Here is a 20098-nt window from a genome sequence, read left to right as displayed (position 1 = left end):
AGGAATATTTCATATCTGCTCACCATATTTGAAATGGTATAGTGTGCTGTATGTTATTGTCACGCCGGTCTTGAACTTGGGTCTCCGGTGTGGTACTGACTATTCACAGAGCAGTAGGGTGGACCCAAAAAAGGAGGACAAACACAGCACGCAAAAATAAGTCAAACGGTTTAATAAGAAAAGAAAAAGTAATGTTTAAAAAAAAAAAAAAAAAAAAAAATTCCAAGTCGAGAGCAAAAGGCAGATGTTCAAAGAGCTTAATCCACAAGGGAAAGAAAACGTCCAACAAATCTTTTGAATCCAACAAATAATAAAAAATGTGTTAGTGATGGCTAACAAATTTATAAAAAAAAATAAAAAATAAAAAACATGTGCCAAACAAGGGAACTGCGGTAACTTAAATACATAGTACAAAACAAGACACAGGTGAAAGCAATGACATTAAAAAAGGCGGGAAAACAGGACACAAAGGGAATAAAAAACTAAAACAAGAATTGGGGACATCTAGTGGGCAACAAGGGAATTACAGGTAAACACATGACAGTTTTACGTATGTTTCGGGAAGTAATGAGGAAAAACGTGAGGAAAAAGACACTCCTGTTTATTATATTTACACTGATACTCACGGCAGGTTAGCATCTGAGTGAAACACATTTGCGCAATGCATTTTACTGATTGAGTCATTTCCAACTATATATAGCCTATATAACACATGACTATCTCATCTTTTTATGTTTTTACCAACTCTGAATATCATTGTTGAGATAACAAAATTGTAGTTTGGCGCTGTTTTGTCGGCATGAGGGGGACCTAGACAATATTAGGAAGGTGGATTTAATGTTGTGGTTGATCGGTGTATTTGTTGTAAATATCACTCCAAGTTGCGATAATTTGCTATCATTCTAGTTGTCTAATTGAACTTTTACATGGATCAAAAATACTGCTTTTGTGACTAAGGTTTTGTTCTATTTTTTACAACACTACCATTAGAATGTTTTGTTTCTTTCTTTTTCTTTCTACCGTCAATGATGATTCTAGAAAGCAACAGCAGCCTTTTGTTGCTATAGTAACAAACGGAACTACCACATGCGTCTGACTGACTGGTAAGATGCGCTCACTCATTAAAGTTAATTTTGTGGTTATTTTTTATTATTCCAGCTGACAGCATGTTTCATACATCAACATAATTAAGTTAAAGAGGGTAAACTTTATCATTCAATTAAACAAGGACAGATTGAGAGGCCAGTGCACTGTGGAGGCCCCATAACGTGTCACATGACTATGTTCTCTTTTATGCACTACGGGATGCTTGAGTAGTAGGCCTATACTTGTCCAGATCTCAGGTGACATTTCACCCCACACTTCCTGTAGCACTTGCCATAGATGTGACTGTCTTGTCGGGCACTTCTCACACACCTTACAGTCTAGCTGATCCCACAAAAGCTCAAGGGGGTTAAGATCCATAACACTCTTTTCTAATTATCTGTTGTCCAATGTCTGTGTTTCTTTGAACCATTTCTTTTTGTTTTTTTGTTTCAAAAGTGGCTTTTTCTTTGCAATTCTTCCCATAAGTTCTGCACCTCTGAGTCTTCTCTTTACTATTGTACATGAAACTGGTGTTGAGCGGGTAGAATTCAATGAAGCTGTCAGCGGAGGACATGTGAGACGTCTATTTCTCAAACTAAAGACTCTGATGTACTTATCCTCTTGTTTAGTAAAAACATTCTTACTAGTAAAATGCTAATTTAAAGCTCTGTAGTTGGAATTCTTACAACTAGAAAATCTATTGTAGTGCTCTCTAATTGAAATATTACTAGTAAAAAATGCAAGTACAATGAGTAATGCTGGGATCATTAAAAGCTAAACCAGCTTGCCATAGCTAGATTAAATATAAATGCTTAGAGGGGGGTAGACAAGGAGTGTGGATGGAAGAGAGGATTAAAGGACAAATTCAAATGTTTTAAACTTCTAAATGGACCATAACCAAATTACTCCCCTGAAAATGTGTAAAACAGCCACAGAAAATGACTTGCTTTGACCGAGAAAAATCTGCTCTCTGATATAAAAACAAACAAACATCCAATATATAGGATTTATTCTCCACTTTTGAGAGGACTGATAACACAGTAATGACACGAATGTGACAAGCAGTTTGTAATTTATTCTTATGGTCACATGATTTTTATACACCACAATCTTGAGGAAATCTGTCCTAAACTGCCATGTTCAGTGATCCACAGGATTAAAAGAAGTCCTTGTATGTGTATAAAGATCATATAGGCACACACACATATATCTGGAACTTGCATATACAGTTATAAACACAGACAAGAAAAACATATATGTTCACATATACAGTAGAAAGAGACACGTTTTCTAACCTGTTTATATATATATATATATATATATATATATATATCTATATATATATAAAAATCATAAAAAGAAGTGCTTTGTTTTTGTAAAAACCACAAACTAACACAAATTCACACCAGATTTTTTACATCATAGGGCCCATAATGTAAAATAGCGGATATTTAATATATTATCCATTGCATAAAGATCCCTAAGGTATAAAAATATATCGGCTCGCGATAAAGGTCCTAAGATAAGTTAAGATGATGCCATTAAGTGCATTTTTTTCTGGTTTTGTTGGAGTCACGTATAGGCTCATACAAATTTTCTCCTCGTTCGTGAGCAACAAAAGTCACTGATTATCACAGCCAGTGCTTAAACATAAGGTGCTCGAGGGGCTAAAGGCAATTAGGCAATGATCCCTTTATATACACATTTACAATAGCTTGCAATCTAGACACCCCTCACTATGGCAACTTATGGATATATAGCAGTCCCATAAAGTATTTGGAAACTTAAGCCACTACTTACCACATTTCCCACGTTCTTCACGCAGACCTCTGTGTAGCGAAATACGTACATAGTTCTGAGGTTTTTAGCCTTATAGAATGTCTCCGCATTCGGATGCTAGTGACAGAATTTTGTTCTCTGATGTTCAATAGTCTCATTTGAAGTCATTGCATATGGTATCATTGAGTCTCGAGCAAGTGCATACATGAAAAACATTCGCAAAAAAATTTAAGAAAAAAAAAAAAAAAAAAACACCAACATTACCGATTGCACACGTTCAGCTACAAAATCAAACCCCGGCATGTTTTCAAATTAAAAGCCCACATTTTCAGCACAGCCATGTTCCGGACATTTCCGGCAAAAAACGTCACGTAGTTTAATGGCATTTCGTGCTGATGTGTGAATGTTATCAAAATGGGGAGAAAAAAAAAGTATTTTCATGTGTGAACGGGACATTTGGTACATTTACCAGTTAAGGCAACCTAATGATTTCCTGTAATTTACCTGATTGCATGTGTGAATGTGGCTTATGTCTTTGCCTGTCATAGTAAGCAAAGACTAAAATGTTTTTATTTTTCTATTCTATTAATTGATTTGAAAACTATTGGCCGATTAATCGATTATCAGCCTATTCCACTGCATTAGTTATCTGTATCGGGAAAATCCACTTTCGGTCGACCTCTATTCTAAACGCTGTTTATTTTTGCAATTCCATTTGGTGGTGCTAGTGGCGCAGAAATTACGCTAATTAAGATTAAAATAACAACATTTGTGGCACAATGTTCAGGAATAAAAAATTCTTGTAACCCATTGTTTATATATCTAAAAAAAGGTTACAGTAAGGCACTTAAAATAGAAGTTAATGGGGCTAGTCCACAAAGGCTAAAATATGCACTGTTTTAAAAGTACAGCCAGAAGATGTAAACATTATACATGACTTTACTGTGAAAAATCATGATAAAGTTAGTAAGTGATTTTATCACACTAAAATCATGTTAACACATAAAATGTTTTTGCTTCAATGCAATAATGTTTATTTATTTTTGGAAATCAACATAATGCCACAAATGCAGTTAATTAATCTTATCTTGTATTGAACCTGGAATATTCCTTTAAATTTTCCTAGCACTTTTAAAAATTCAGTTTCCCTCAAGCTCACACAGGTTTCCTAGCAGAGTAAGCACAGGTGCATTTCATCAAATTCACTATGAACCAAATGCTATTTGTCTTCATTTTGTACAATAAATAGATTTTTATAACATAACAAGCACATGTGCTATAATAAATGTTGCTTGATTTGTTAATTTGTAATCTAATTCAGTTCTATTTATAAATTTCTAAGTGTGGCTTAAGAGTCCAAACACATTTTGGGGCCTCTGCACATCACTATGCTCGAAATCTCCCTGAATTTAAGCTCCTGGATCACTTCCCGTCTGGGACTATGTTTAACCTCCACTTTGGTAGGATTCTTTACTCGTCCAGAAAGCTGTCCTTTAAGGCAACACTGTCCAGTGAGCTCTTAGGTCCATTATCAAAGGCAACAATAGTGTTCTCCACGCCTTGGTCAAGTCCAGCTAGACATTGTGTCACAATGCAGATATCATCAGCAGCTCTTAACGGATGATTTGGACACATCTGAGGTTTTCATTATCACACTGGCTCGTTTCTCATGGACAGGGGGCTGATCAGAAGGTCCTGGGGTGTGAGATGGGGGGAAAGATGTGTTTAGGATGTTCCATGGAGTCCCAACTGTGAAAGGGGAGTGTAAGGATGAAGGCACTTGGTCTTGGACAGTGGTTATCTTGAAGTTGGGTTTTTCAGAGGAGATGAAAGAAGACATGCTGGGCAGAGACATCCTCATAACTGGCGGCTTCATATCTTCATGTCCAAACAGTAAGGTCTGAACATGCTAAAAAAAAACAGAACAGAGCCACATGTTACATCAGTGATCATCACAAAAGAACACTGGTGAAGACAATAAACTAATACCAGATGTCACCACATATTACAAAATCATAATTTACATCTACATTTTTATCTAAAGAGATTGTGTCTCAATCAAGAGCACAATGATGAACCTACAAATATTCAGTTTCTAACCTCGCTCATTAAAGTCAACGTAAATGTACCTTCGCAACTCATTTTACATAAGTATTGTGATGCATTTATGAGTGAAACATGATTTTAAATGAGAAAGCACATCTGCAGGACATTGTATTATCCATCGAGAATTGATTGGCTAGTGAAAATGGGCAGTTACATACCAGAGAGGAGGCCAATCTGGATGTAAGCTAAAACATTGCTTAAAAAGCTATTTGGCTATTGGTTAACATGGCCTAAAAGATTCCATTAACGCTTTAAGCTTGGATGGTCCGCCAGCTCAACAATTACACAGTCTTGACCAACACAAAATATTTGTCGTTTGAAAGCTTAGAAGCTCTACTTTCCAATGCATTTAAGCATTATGACCAAAACTGAACAAGTGCTTTGAAATTTGCAGACAAATCAGAAGTGTTCTGTTTTGATAATTAAAAATATATATATTTTGTACTGTACATATTATTGCAATCAGTAAAAACATCAAACTGATCAAATAGCCATGTATTATATTTTGTTGGAAAGCTCTCAAAGACCAGAATACAACCAGCCTATTTGTTTTATTTACAGACAAAAATATAGCGAGTAATAGCAATGTATATGTTGTGTAACAGTTATGTTGGTGTTGCTACTATGCCACAGTTTCGCTTATTTTTCAGGTAATTGGATGCATAGATCATTAGATAATCCACACGAAGCACAAAGTTACATATGACCACAAGGAGATGGTGCCAAGTACATGACACAGACACAATGATGACTCCTATGACACAGAATGAAACTCATTCTGTGAAATCTCATTACTAAAATCATGTCTGCATGCTATGCAAATCTTTAGTCATAGTTGTGTTTGCATGTGTAATTAGTTCTTATGTACAATTGTGTTTTATTTGTTTGGACACATGGAGATGTTTTTGGACACTATGATAAATTATTTTTGTAATGCTATAACATTGGGTTGCTTTGTCATATCAACACAAAATCTTTCTCTGATAGAGTTGACATGATTGGGAACAAAACAAAAGTTTATAGGATCCACCTTGTTTCTACCAAGAGATATATAATGTCAAATTATGAAAGTTAAATAGATTGTTTTGTGTTTTCAGTTTCTTAGGCTCAGAGTCCCAGAATGTATCATCATTTATATCATTAAATATTTGAAAGGTTTTCTTTACAAACATACCAAACACTTGACCCTCCTTGTTTTTTTTTTGTCGAGTTATCAGTGGCATCAATTTATGGAGGCCCAAACCTGCATAAATTATAAATGAATAAATGTAATAATAAAAAAATAAATAAAGGAATAAATGTCTTGATAAAACAAATATAATTAGTTTTTAATTAAATGTATTCCTGAATTTATTATTGTATGACTTTATTTCTTTATTATTTTCTATATTTATTTTTAACTTTATTTTTATTCTTTTTAACTTTTAATTATTTATTAATTTATATTGCATATTTTTTTATTTATGTGTTAATTTATTTTTTATATTTATTTATTCCCATATATATTTATTTATTTATACATGTATTTATTTTTACTTTTCTGTGTACAACATGTAAATGAGGGAGGCGGTCCTTGCGGAGCTCCAGTGCATCATTGGATGAGAGCTCCGTAGTACTTATCAGGAGCAGATGGACGTCTCACCTTAGTACCCTCTGACTCGCACAGATTCTGAATATGCAGGGAAACGTTTTGCAGAGAGTCTAACAATCCAGGATGTGCTACAGCTCTCCTAAAACATCAATAAGCACCACTACTCTAAATGAAACATTTATTAACAGTTATTTGATGCATGGTTATCGACTTCATTCGCAAGTTGCGCAACTCTCTATATGTGAAGAGTCAGCTATAGATTTTTTTTTTTTTTTTATTGCAGATGTATACATACATAAGCGATCAGGGAAATTAAGCATGGTTGTATCTTTTACAATGAACAATCATAACAACAGAAAACAATATTTTGGATTTGCAGACATCAAAATATGAAGTTATATACACAGAAAAAAAAGAAAAGGACAAGGTTAAATCATATAATTTATGAAACTTGCTTATTTTGTGGTTTTGTTGAAGAAACAGCTCCCCATTTATTTTGTGATTGTAGTATAACCAATACATCTTGGCTTGACTGAAGCTCTTATGTTTTTAGCCCCACAAATAGCTATAGTTTACACGCGATATGGCTATATGTCCTAACGTCACATCAAAACAAGTCAAGAGTAATCGAGCACACGCTTCAATCTACAATAAGCCAATGGTAAGCAGAACCCGCCCACATCATCAAGTATCATACAAGAGACAGAAATGTAAGAATAAATACAAAAATAAATAAATGTGGGAATATTTAAATATAGAAATAAATACATGTGGGAATAAATAAATATAAAAATAAATAAATGCATAAATAAATAATAAAAAAATCAAAAACAAATGAAAGAATATTTTTTTTTTTAAAGAATAAAAATAAAAAGAGAAAATAATAAATAAAGGAAAAAAAGTCATACAAAAATAAATTCAGGAATAACTTTCATTAAAAACTAATTATATTTGTTTTATCAAGACATTTATTCCTTTATTTACTTTCTTATTATTACATTTATTTAATTATGTATTTATTTATTATTTTTGCATGTTTTGTCCTCCATATCAATTCGCCAAAAGACAAAAGTTCCGATGACGTCATCCAATCTTTAGTGACAGCATCATATCCCAAATATTTAAATTAATTCCAGATAATATCAATACCAAAATCCAGCAAATTAGAAAGTTGCTGTTATAAGAATGAGCCAAAATATAACAATAAAGCCAAGTCTTACCTTATGATGATCTTAACTTATTTTCATTTGAAAAGCAATCTATTAATCCATTTATTCCTTTATTTAAAATATTTTAATATTGATGCAAATATTAACAAATTAAATAAAATCAATGTAGCCTTCAAGTGTTTCTCCAGTAATTCTTCAAGTAATTATTCAAAAGCCAGTAATAAAGCAGAGTAATGAATCAGACGATTGCAACACGTTCCAACAATTTGACGGGGGTTGAAATAACAAGACGATGTGATACAGGAAATGTTAAAAATGTGAGGCAGTTGTGTCATTGTATAGTCCTTCAAGAGAAAGGACCATTCAAGACTTGTCAATTTGCCAACAAATGTTTCAGCAAATAATCTAGCACTTTAAGAACAATGTTCCCCAAAGACAAAATGGAAGGATTTTGGGCATTTCACCCACTACAGTGCACAATATATTTAAAAGATTCAAGGAATCTGGTCAAATCTCGGTGCGTAAAGGAAAGACAAAAAACACTTCTGAATGTGTGTGATCTCTGATCCCTCAGACGTCACTGTCTTAAAAAACATCATTCATCTGTAATGGATATCATGAACATGGGCTTGGGATTACTTCAGTAAACCTTTGTTAGTCAACACCACTCGCCGCTGCATCCACAGATGCAAGTTAAGACTTTACTGTGTAAAGGAGAAGTCATACATCATCACTGTCCAGAAGAGCTGCGACTTCTCTGGGCTTGTTCTCATCTTAGATGGAAAGTAGAACAGTGGAACTGTGTTTTTTGGTCTGAAGTGTCCACATTTCAGAAAGTTTTTGAAAAACACAGCCATTGCGTTCTCCGAGACAAAGAGGAAAAGGACCATCCAAAATGTTTTAGCATCAGATCCACAAGCCAGTGTTTGTATGGGCAAGGGGTGTGTCAGTGCCCATGGCATGGGTAACTCGCACATCTGTAAGAACACCATAAATGCAGACAGATATGTAAACATTTTGGAGCAACATATACTGACATCCAGCACCGCCTTTCCAGGGACGTCTCTGTGATTTACAACAGGACAACTTCAAACAACATACTGCCCTGATTACAAGTGCATGGCTGTGTAAGCAGCAGAGCATGTGAGCGAATAACCCGCTCCATGCGCGTGCGCTCCACTCAACCGCTCACGGCTCAAGCGAACACTCTGCTCAAGTACCACTCATGCTCACCGGTAAAAAAACATTCGCTCAAATCACGCTCCGACATGAAATTTCTCTGTAGTATACTTGATTCCGGGCATGTACACAGAGGGTAGCTTCTAAATGACCATTATTTCCTTTAAACAAGTCCTCAAACCGGCCCTCTACAAGTGATAAAACATGTGTTGACATGGAAACTTGCATACGTACCAATTTGTGCTTTTCGGTTTAAACTGGACCCGAGTGACACAACCAACCCAGAAAAAGACAATCTTTTCAACTTTAAAGTTTGTTTGAGGCGTTTATGGCAATAATGAAAATATGAACTGATGCCAGGAAAACTATTGCAGTTAAAAGTGAAATTCATCATTTTCTTTTCAGTTTTTCTGATTATACTGCAGATTTGAGACATTAATATGATTCTGATTTAATGCTATCAGACTTTGGGTCTGTAAATTCAAACGATCATTTTGTGTTCAGTTTTAAAGGGTGTATAAATTTATCCAGAAAAGATCAGTGAATGTTTTTCTCTTTTTCAGTGTTGTTGCTTTATTAATATTAACTATAATTGTATATGTATGAATCACATGCAATCTAAAGGACTGTGGTTAATTATATAATAATCATTATATTAGCAGATACCATGTGCCCCATTTGTTTTTCCTTGAATCTGGACTTTATATGTGTTGTTCATGCACTCTTTATATGTACAGCAAGGTTTAACAGTGGATTTAACGAATACAAAATATACATCCTGCATAAAATGAGATTTTGTCCAATATATATATTATATGAAATCATGTTTAATGATCCTAAAACATATAAAAACTTTATAATTCACAAAGTACACTGCCTTTGTTTAAGAAAAGATTTTCTTCTTCTAATGTACAATCATTTACAGCTTTTTTCCGCAAACACTGATCTAGAGTCAGTTTTTTACGTTTCACTTCTCGTTAAAGGTGTGGATTTGGCTTTGGGAAACTGACCAGCAGTTATGAGCCACTTTATCCAGAAATCGAAAGCTGGTCGATTAAGTGAGATAATTCCGTTATGAAATTCCCTATGCAAGAGCAGAAATCTTTACTAATCAAATGCTCAATTTTACAATAAAGGCATGAAAGCAGAATGCTCCACCTGCAAATTAGGACACACTGATCTGCAAGATAATACATGTTTATTGGTTTTGATTCAGGGATTGTGTGTGTGTGTGTGTGTGTGTGTGTGTATGTGTAAGTGGAATATAGTTATTTTAAAAACCGTTAGGGAGGAGCAGGACAATTTAAACCACTAAATTATAAATGATAATAAAGAAAACCTAAATCACAATCTAAGTGTTAACTGGTAAGAGGTAGAGCTCTCTGCAGGAACACACACATTCCCACTGAACATATAACATGTTTCTGTGATGTATTTATTCTATAAAAGCATCTCAAGCGCATCAAACACCACTAGCACTCTGCCAACAAACCTGACGCTGCAACGGTCCCATATCTAACTGTATGCTTATGATCTTTAAAGTGTTTAACATAAAGTCTTCCAACAGCACAACTTGGGTCGTGTTTTTTCCACTTCATCTGGTTTCAGCCATTTTTCAAATGAGTTTTATCATGCAAACTACAGATGCAAATTTTGGCAAATTCTTAAATAGGTTAACTGCCAGTATTAATACAATAAGCCATGAATCAAGCAAGTGACCAAACAGGCATGACAAAGGTCTATACTAGCTGAACCAAAACAGGCTTGCATGACAGATGTGCACATTTAGCAATAGTTATTACATCAACATTTGAATGAACCGTAAAGTTCCTCATATTTCGTAACAAACACATTTTGAATGGATCACTTGCATTCCACATTAACCTACGAGGTGATGTTGGCAGTTTAACAATGGAAGAATAAAAACAGCCAGCCTACCCACAAATTGTGCTGCTGGGCAAACATAATACATTTTGTTTAGAAGATTTAACATACATGGGCAGGGGTCAGTGTTATACACAGCCGGTTGCTGCTTTGGTACTGCATTGAACTCATGCTACGTCATTTTTTATTCCTAAAGACTTGAATTGTAATTTTGCAGTATATGTATGAATTCATGAGCACTCACATTAAAATGAAGACTCCAGTGACATCAGTAACCTTATAAAAGCTGTTTTATTCTACATGGAGAGGGTCCGCACATGGGGGCGGCCATTTTAGAATCACATGACCAGCCGAATACTACTCACTTAATCTCAGTAACCGTCCTGTTATTTGACACTTTTACTCATTAATTAAAGTCATCATGACTGACTGTGAATAATACATTTCTACAATGACATCTGAAACTGAAACTATTGATTTTAAATGATGCCGCATCCAAACCACTAGATGTCAGTGTAAGTCCAAGATGACACAAAGATTAAAGTTACGGAGTGCACCATTAAAGTCCAATATTACAATTTGCATTTAAACATACAGACTTCATGGATTAAAGGGTGCCACAGTGCATGCTTCATATTTTCTTGTCATTCAGACTGAGGAAGACAGTTGTTTTCGTGTTGTACAGCGCCTTCGTATGTACATAACATGCCCTTCATGTTAACCCCATCAAATAACCTTTCTGTTGTTTCTTTAATTAACATTTTGGGTAATTTTTAACTGCTAGTATTAGTCGGTTAACCGTCTACATCCCTAATGCAACTGCGTTTATCACTACTGTAAATAGGCATTACTGACGGAGCTGCTTCATGCACATATGAGACTAAGACCCAGATGTACTTTGGTTATCAAAGAACAAACCGGTATGACAACATTTTGAATGAAATGGGGACAAAAAGAAGGTGTTTTTGCATTCATTTCGGTGGTTCATAACAGTTTTTATTTTTCATTGGATATTTCAGTTAACTTGCATTGGGACGCAACACGTCTCCACAAGCATTTAACATGCTCAGGGTTGCCAGATAAGAGACGCATAACCCCCAGTTTGAGATTTATACTTGCGCAAATTGGAAATATTCCGCCTAATGTTATACTTATTTTGTGTAATCTGGCAACCATGCACGCAATGGGCTATTTCTATCTCGCTTTCCCCTTTGAACAAACTTAGATAATATTCTGCTCAAAGAAAAGTGTTATAAAGTGTTATAAGTCCATTCTTGAGGCTGCTTGTGATGTTTGGTGCTACTTTGCAGGTAAACCTTCTAAATGATTAAATTAAATATAAAAGTTGATCTCGGCATCATTGACGTGCGAGCAAAAGCAAGCCAGAGATGAATATGTATATGTATTTTTTATTTGTGCAATTACAAATGTTGAAGTCCCTTCGCACCTGTATGTTAATTTAACTCTTGCAGTAATAATTTATCATAGTCATGAAGCCGGTGTTATTCAGTTGTCTCAGTCATTTCAAATTAAGAGTCCCTTGTGTGTTTTGGGATTGTTAATAGCTAAAAGTCTCACATTATCCACCAAATCAAATTTTTTTTCTTGTTATTATTGGGATTTTGGTTGAACAATAAACTTATTTTGGGATTTTATTAATTTTGGACTCATATTGCCTCTATATCTGTGCCCGTTACAGTAGGAAATAATTGTTTTTAACATTCTTTAAATCTAATTTAAAATCCAACGGCCAATTAATTGGTTATCTGCTTTTTCCACAACCTTAGTTACTAGTATCTGCAAAATCCACAATCGGTCGACCTCTATTTGATATTGATTTACTGATGCACAAATCATGGTTTTAAAAATGATTGACAGCTCATTTAATATCATCTGCTGGTGGAATATCCAAACTGCAAATGCAGAAACTGAGTTTTGACTTTGCGCTGAAAACAGATATGCTGGCACGAAAATTAGATAAGAAGTTGCACGTTGCACTGCGCCTTGCTTGGTCACAAAAACAGAGCCCTAGACCTTTTAGAAAATATAATAAAGATTGAATTTGGGCCAATATTACAGAAAAACACACTTCCTTCTGTTTAAATCATGATTAATCTGCTTTTCAAAAAGTCTATCACCCACACACACACACACATTTATGTAACCACTTATATTCTCATACAGACTTACAGGGGCCCCGAAAGATGTTGCGCATGGTTGTTGTGCATTGCACTGCGCCTAGCCCTAGATCTTTTCGAAAATTGGATACTGAAAGAATCTGGGCCAATATTACAGAAAAACACACTTCCTTCTGTTTAAATCATGATCTGCTTTTCTCAGTCTATCCCCCACACACACATTTACGTAACCACTTATACTCTCATACACAGACCAACAGGGGCCCCACCGCACAAATGTGCAAATTCACCAAGCTCGGTTGCATTTCCTCTCTGATGCTAAACTTCATGCCTCTTGTGATTGTTCTCTTCAGAAACTACTAAAGTCAAAAGCTTGCTTCACCCCTCTGTACTGTGTTAAGACTGATAACCACCACTTAATCTGTCAAACAGCATAATCGACAAATATTTATTAGCTTCTATTGTATTTACTGACAGATTTATGGCAACAGTCAAGACCATCATCAAACTACAGGGTCTGCAGGCTTCCTGACATCACATGAGGACAAATTTATCACAAAAATGAAAAAGACAAACAAAGAGAAAAGTGTATCCATCTAAAATAGCATGTACACTTCTTAGCTTCAAGAATACCATAATATTACATGTCCAAACAAACCACCATGGTTCTTCATGGTATTCTTTGAAGTATATCATGCAAATACCATGGAACATGAACTTGGCAATCATTAATATAATATAAAATAAGAATTAAGGTATTATCATCTGATACCATCAGATCCAGGTCGTACCATGGCACTAAAAATGTAGTTCAGATCTTGGTTGAAACTCACAAAGAAATGTCCAGGTCATATTTCACCCCAAAATCCCCAATTGAAAAATAAGAATTTTAGAATTGTAGAACCATTAAGATTTGTTTTGCATTGTGACATTATCATTACAATGAATGGAAGCGCAGCGTAGTTCTAGCGGGAAGACTAGCAGCTGTACATCGTCGCATCATTAGCTGGGTAATTCCTAGCCAATCGTATGGAAGCCGTTGCTTTATAAGTCTGCTCACAATCTATCACATTGCTGTTTCAGTGTGCTAACACGCCAACCTAAACCACCCCACCACCACCAGTTGAGCCCTGTCCCGCACGGGGGTAGGCTTCTCGCACCTGCCTCCTATCTCCGGCAGGACAGTTCCGGGTACAACTCCCTCAGACTGTCGGACGGGGCCTACGCCAAAGAGAGACATTACTTTCTGTTTTACATTTATCAAATAAATGTCATCTTAATCTTCACTCAAGCCTGCGTGTCTTCCCGATAGAAATACAATTACTGTAATGTGGAAAAGTCTCATTCTCTTTACAGAAATGCTCTATTTTATATAGGCCTATATGTTTTTAAATCAGAATAAATTCAATTTAGTACACCGAACACTACCATGACTATGTATACAATGTACTTTACAACTTACTAATGTATCTTTATTTTTATTTTTTCATTTCAGTCAAGAAAATTAGATTTGTTGTCACATTGTGTTAATGATAATTACAACTTATGCTCAATTGTGCTTCTATATGTTACATGCAAAAATCTTAATGGTCCTACAAATAGCCTTTTCTTAATTCAAAATATATTTGTTAATTATTTGGGGTGAGATCAAGTTTTAGTGATATTCTCTCTGTTATGTCTCATAATGCAATACCATTTCAAGATTCTTCTGTGCACATGTGCTAAAATCCAGTTTGATTTTTACTGATCTGGTGGACAAAACTTTCCCTCCCTCAAACAATAAACCCATCAAAGCCAAGATGCAGCAATTCTACAGTTGAATCAGACAAAGTTTTCTAACAACCAGCAGCACATTAGCGGAATCAGCGAGTTGGCTCACGTCACTGCGCTTTCTTTTTCTTCTTTCCTCCCCATCTTGTTTTGCATGAGAGCTATGAGGTACAGGAACTGAAAACAGGGGGTTGAGAGTGTCTACGGTTTAAGATTTACCCAAACACACACTGGAACTCGCATGTGTAGACAGAAATTGTGTAAAAGGGAACTGTGAAAAACCACAAGACATGTAGACATTTATGCATATACGGTATGCTATTCTGTGTAGAATTACATTTATTTTATGATTCACTTAGAATCAGTTATCATTTTCTTTATTTGAGCTGTGTATGATCTCAATTTGAGTCAATTCAATTAAAATGATAAAGTAGAAAGTTTGGTATATTTGCATCAAGTTACCTTAACTTAAAAAGTTTAGTTCTTTCTATATGAACACCAAGTTAAGTGAACTTAATTACACAAGTTTTGGAGATGCCATTACTCAATTTAATTGAGGGAAAGAGTTTACTCAATCGAGTAAAATCAAGTTATTAGGATTTTCAGTGTAAGGCGTGGCCGGGCTATGATGGAGCATGCATCCTTATACTGTTACAGGGGTGCCAAAACACAGAGGGAGGAGGGATGCACTGTCGCGGAGTCCTTGCCACTGCCATCTGTCAGGGGAGCAGGTGCGGCTATATGCCTGGGGATGGAGGGGTCGCTGCCGGTCGCCGAGAGACAGAGGAACCGTGGCCATCTGCCGAGAAGGGGAGGAGCAGTTCCGTCCGCCAGGGGCCAGAGGACTCGCTGCCATCCGCCGGGTGATTAGCGAGCTAGTGTCCACCTGACGATGGAGGAGCGGTTGAGAACCAGGGCGACTGCGCGTCCGGGAGCCGGCGAGCAAGTTCTTCTCTCTCTCTCCTCTCTCTGTGTCTCCGCTTGCCCTTTCTCTCTTCCCACACATCTCCACGTCTCTCCCCCAGGTTCACAAGAGGCAGGGTGGACCACCAGCTGACAGGTAGGAAGTTCCGGCCGGTGCTGAATCAGTGAAAGAGTGAGATAAGGGGCAGCCGGAGACGCGGGTTCGAGAGAGAGAGAGAGACGCACATGGCCGCGTTGCATGTGTGTCTGTTTTTTGTTGTTTTTAAATAAAGTTTTATCATTAAACCTTTATGTTGACTGTTTGTATTGTACTGATATAAACTTTTGCACAGTACTGTATATGCAAACAGTAATAAAAGCTGTTCTTTTTTATGGAGTGCATTCACATTGTAAAATACGAATAGGGTGAACATTTTTCAGTTCATGCTGAGAAGAGGATGTCCATTACCTTCTCCGGTTCGTTGAGCACATGGAACTGTCCAGTTATACTTCCCTTGATACAGGAACAATCTTTAGATAAATTGACAGAATGCTTGAAGAATATCATTGACCAAAATGCTCTAAGATATCACAGATTTAAAAGCTTTACGACAGTGTGAGGGCTTTTTATTTGTTCCCCGTTGTATTGTTATTCCTTTAAGCACAGACTAAGTGAAGTAAACATACTGGCATATCCGTTTTATGCAAGTAAAAATTATTCTGGTTTATTTCTATTTAAATTATTATAATTATTAATATCATGTTTACATTTATAATTATCTTTAGATCTTAATTTGAATTGGAATTTTCCACCTGTTGTTGTAGATGGATACTTGCATGATGACAAATAGGGTTTATTATTTAGGTGAACCCCTTGTCATGCGCTCGGTTACAGAGATTGAGTATGAAGCTAAACTTAATGTTACGAGATAAATTTAGCTGGTTATGAAGTTTTTATATAAAATGTTTATGTTATTGAATTTTTTTGGTAAACCACTGGATAACTTATGCAAGTATTTTTAGCCTACATTTTTAGAAACTTTTGAAGGGCAATTCTGATTTGAATGACTCATAATTATTATTCTCCATGTTTTTACATTTAAAGAGCTCAATGAAAGTTTCTTTGGTTGGTTTTTAAAGAGTTCAGTCTGATTGCAGACCAACGCAGCTGCCGCTCAAGCAAATATCAATTGATATAATTTTTTATCTTCTTTATATCTTTTCAGCTGCGTCGAGACGCACACGTTTTCATTGTAAATCAAGTATAGATCTGCCATAGATTAAACATAACCTGTATTTAATATAACCTGGGTTGCATTTCCTTTTATGTTGCAGTTTTGTTCATGGTTTTCCAGTACAAGGACATGCATCAAGTGACATTATTTTAGTTGATGATGTCAACAACAAAATCTACATGAAGTTGTACATCAGCTGAAACTCTCCCCCTTTTAAAAATGTAAGAACATATTTACTTATATGAGCCCATTATTATCCCGTTTGTTGCCTAATATGAAATATTTATACACATATTACACAGAAGGAAAGGCTCTTCATTACCATGGTTAGGTCAGTGTGCTAATCTTAAATAATAGTAATAATAATAATAAATTAATGTATTTATGAAAAATAAATACTGGCTGAAACCCATCTTGAAAAGTTAACTTTTCAACATATTGCACAAATAAAAAATACATACATATTCATCTCTGGCTTGCTTTTGCTTGCACGTAAATGATGCTACTTTTATATTTTATATTTTTTACTTTTATATTTAATTTAATCATTTAGAAGGTTTACCTGCAAAGTAGCACCAAACATCACAAGCAGCCTCAAGAATGGACACATAGTAGCCGTATAACACTTTTCCTTGAGCAGAATATTGCACTACAGATCACTAAGTTTGTTCAAAGGGGAAAGCGAGATAGAAATAGCGCACTGGTTGCCAGATTTTACGATAAATGAGCCGCAGGCCACATTAAACCATGTGGAGAGCCTGATCCAGCCCGCGGGCCGTAAATTTCCCTTGTCTGCTTTAGCTGTTTGCGAGATTATCATTAAATCTATGTCGGCAGTCCTAAATAGTCTATAGCTTGGGAGTCCGCCGAAATATCTTCAATGGGAGAACCATGGCATTGTTCTTTCCCTGCTGTCTGTGATCTAGTCTGAATAGACCAGTTGAGAAACACTGCTTTAACTCTCACACACACACTCATGTCAGACCGTCTGGCCTCGCTTCTCTCAGAAATGTTCACACGTGTGTCGCAAGTTGCCGAGTCTGACAGGCAGACAAGGAATAAAGGAGATGCGCACACGCATATGAGATTCTCCATCCGGTTGCATTTTTTTCTCAATACCGTAGATAAGCAAATGTACATGGTATGATAACCGTCAATTTTCGAACCGTGGTTTATCGTGAAACCCTACATGGCACTAATATTATCAGTGGGCTTTTCCACTGTTTTCAGATGTAGCATCTACATTCAAGTCGTGAGATGTAACTTCTCAGCGAGTGCTAATTACTAGTGTTGACTCATTATTTTCCCAAACCAGTCGGCAGATAGAGACAAAAAATAAATCTCCTTATATATTATTTCTTTTGATTGTGATCAATTTAGATAAAAGTGAAAATGAAGTACAAATCAAAACAATAATAACTCACTTTCTTTAGTCGAAGTTTGAGTGGAGGGGAAAATAAGAATTGTGATTCATTCAGACTCGACTCGGCCTGTTATGACTCTGTTTTGAGTTCGACTCAAACCCAACACTGTTATATATACAGTATATATATATATATATATATATATATATATATATATATATATATATATATATATATATCACAAGATGAGGTTTATTGATGAGGAATAATAATTAAAAAAGCGACAGACATAGTTCCAAAAAGCCACTATCGGCACCGGTTAATCGGTAAAACTGATACTGTATACACTGATCAGTCGAAACATTAAAACCACCTGCCTAATATTGTGTAGGTCCCCTCGTGCCACCAGAACAGCACTAACCCGCATCTCAGAACAGTATTCCGAGATTATAGCCTTTTTACCACAATTGTACAGAGCGGTTATCTGAGTTACTGTAGACTTTGTCAGTTCAAACCAATCTGGCCATTCTCTGTCTGAGAAAATTCTAGAGACTGTTGTGCTTGAAAATCCCATGAGATCATCAGTTACAGAAATACTCACACCAGCCCGTCTGGCACCAACAATCATGCCACACTCCAAATCACTGAGATCACATTTTTCCCCATTCTGATGGTTGATGTGATCATTAACTGAAGCTCCTGAACCGTAGCTGCATTATTTTATGCAATGCATTGCTGTCACAGGATTGGCTGATTAGATAATCGCATGGATGATTGTTGGTGCCAGATGTAGAAATATCTTCGGTTTACGTTTTTCATATTTCAATAAATTAATTGAACTTAAAATGCAAAATCGACAGGTGGAAGTGACATTTGTGGAAAATATTCACCGATCCTTTGGCAGTGGGGTCAGGGGGGTTGACAATGTAATGAGATATTGCAATATTTGTTTAACAAAAATATTGTATATCGCCCACCTTATTGAAGAACTACACTACCCATAATCTAGCAGAGAAAGATCCACCAATCATAGAATTGCAGCCAACAAATGAGTTCTCCCATTAAAGACATTAAGTACACAGTCTTGTACCTTTATCATTTTGTCCTATTTTCAAATACTTTTTTTGACCTTTTTGTTTCACCTTGGAGCTTGTTGGTTTGGTTTATGGCTACATGGTTCATCTTGTGAAGGATTAGATGAAATCCCTTTTAGATCAAATGAATAGGAAAAATACTGAAAAAGTAGGCAGGCAGTACCAAAAGTACTGATCATTCAAAAAGCAAGAAGTGTATTAAATGATCTGAAACATTCCAGCCTGTGACTGTATTTCTGCAATTGCATATGCTAACATTATAAGAAGCACTGACAGCTTTTGATAAACTTGCCCCCCCAGACAATCAGAGAAAAAAACTCTTGCAAAAACTTGCTCTTCAATATTGAAAAGAAGGCACAGAAAAACTCCTGCTCAGCAAGATTTTTTTCAAATTGTTGCTGTAAATAACTGCCATGACAGAAGTTGACCTGAAAGAGAAAACGTTCACGCTAATGTCTGTAGAGTGCATGCTGAGAAAGAATGTTTTGGATGAGTTCAGTTGCTCTGAGTCTGAAGCACTGCAGTAAATGGACACAAACAAAAGAATTCTGCGTATTGCTTTGACACACCTCTTGAAAGCACTGTTCAAACTGGTCTCAGAGGGTCATGTTACTGTACCTACATTTTTGCAAAATGACTTTTAGGCAGCTCGTTGTACGTATCGTGGCAGTTTCGAGGCACTACAACAACTTTTATTCACTTCATAAACACTTACTTTTGGCCCCGTTCCTCACACAATGCTATCTTTTGACATCTAAACACTTTTACTATAGCACATGACTCGTAATATGATACACTGT

General features: G+C 35.9%; 1 protein-coding gene across 2 annotated transcripts in view; it reads right to left on the bottom strand.

The window, feature by feature from the left end:
• Positions 1 to 220: 220 nt before the first annotated feature.
• Positions 221 to 20098, bottom strand: part of LOC127659501 (interferon regulatory factor 2-like) — a 43041-nt gene continuing 23163 nt past the window's right edge. For both annotated transcript variants that reach the window (XM_052149357.1, XM_052149358.1), the window contains exon 9: positions 221 to 4774. In XM_052149357.1, the coding sequence (XP_052005317.1) occupies positions 4469 to 4774 (306 nt within the window). In that variant the 3' untranslated portion in view covers positions 221 to 4468. The remainder of the gene's footprint in view (positions 4775 to 20098) is intronic.

This window comes from Xyrauchen texanus, chromosome 19 (genome assembly GCF_025860055.1).
Source record: "Xyrauchen texanus isolate HMW12.3.18 chromosome 19, RBS_HiC_50CHRs, whole genome shotgun sequence".
NCBI classification, from domain to species: Eukaryota; Metazoa; Chordata; class Actinopteri; order Cypriniformes; family Catostomidae; genus Xyrauchen; species Xyrauchen texanus.
The sequence above is the reverse complement of the archived record's forward strand: the minus strand, read 5'-3'. Positions and strand labels throughout refer to the sequence as shown.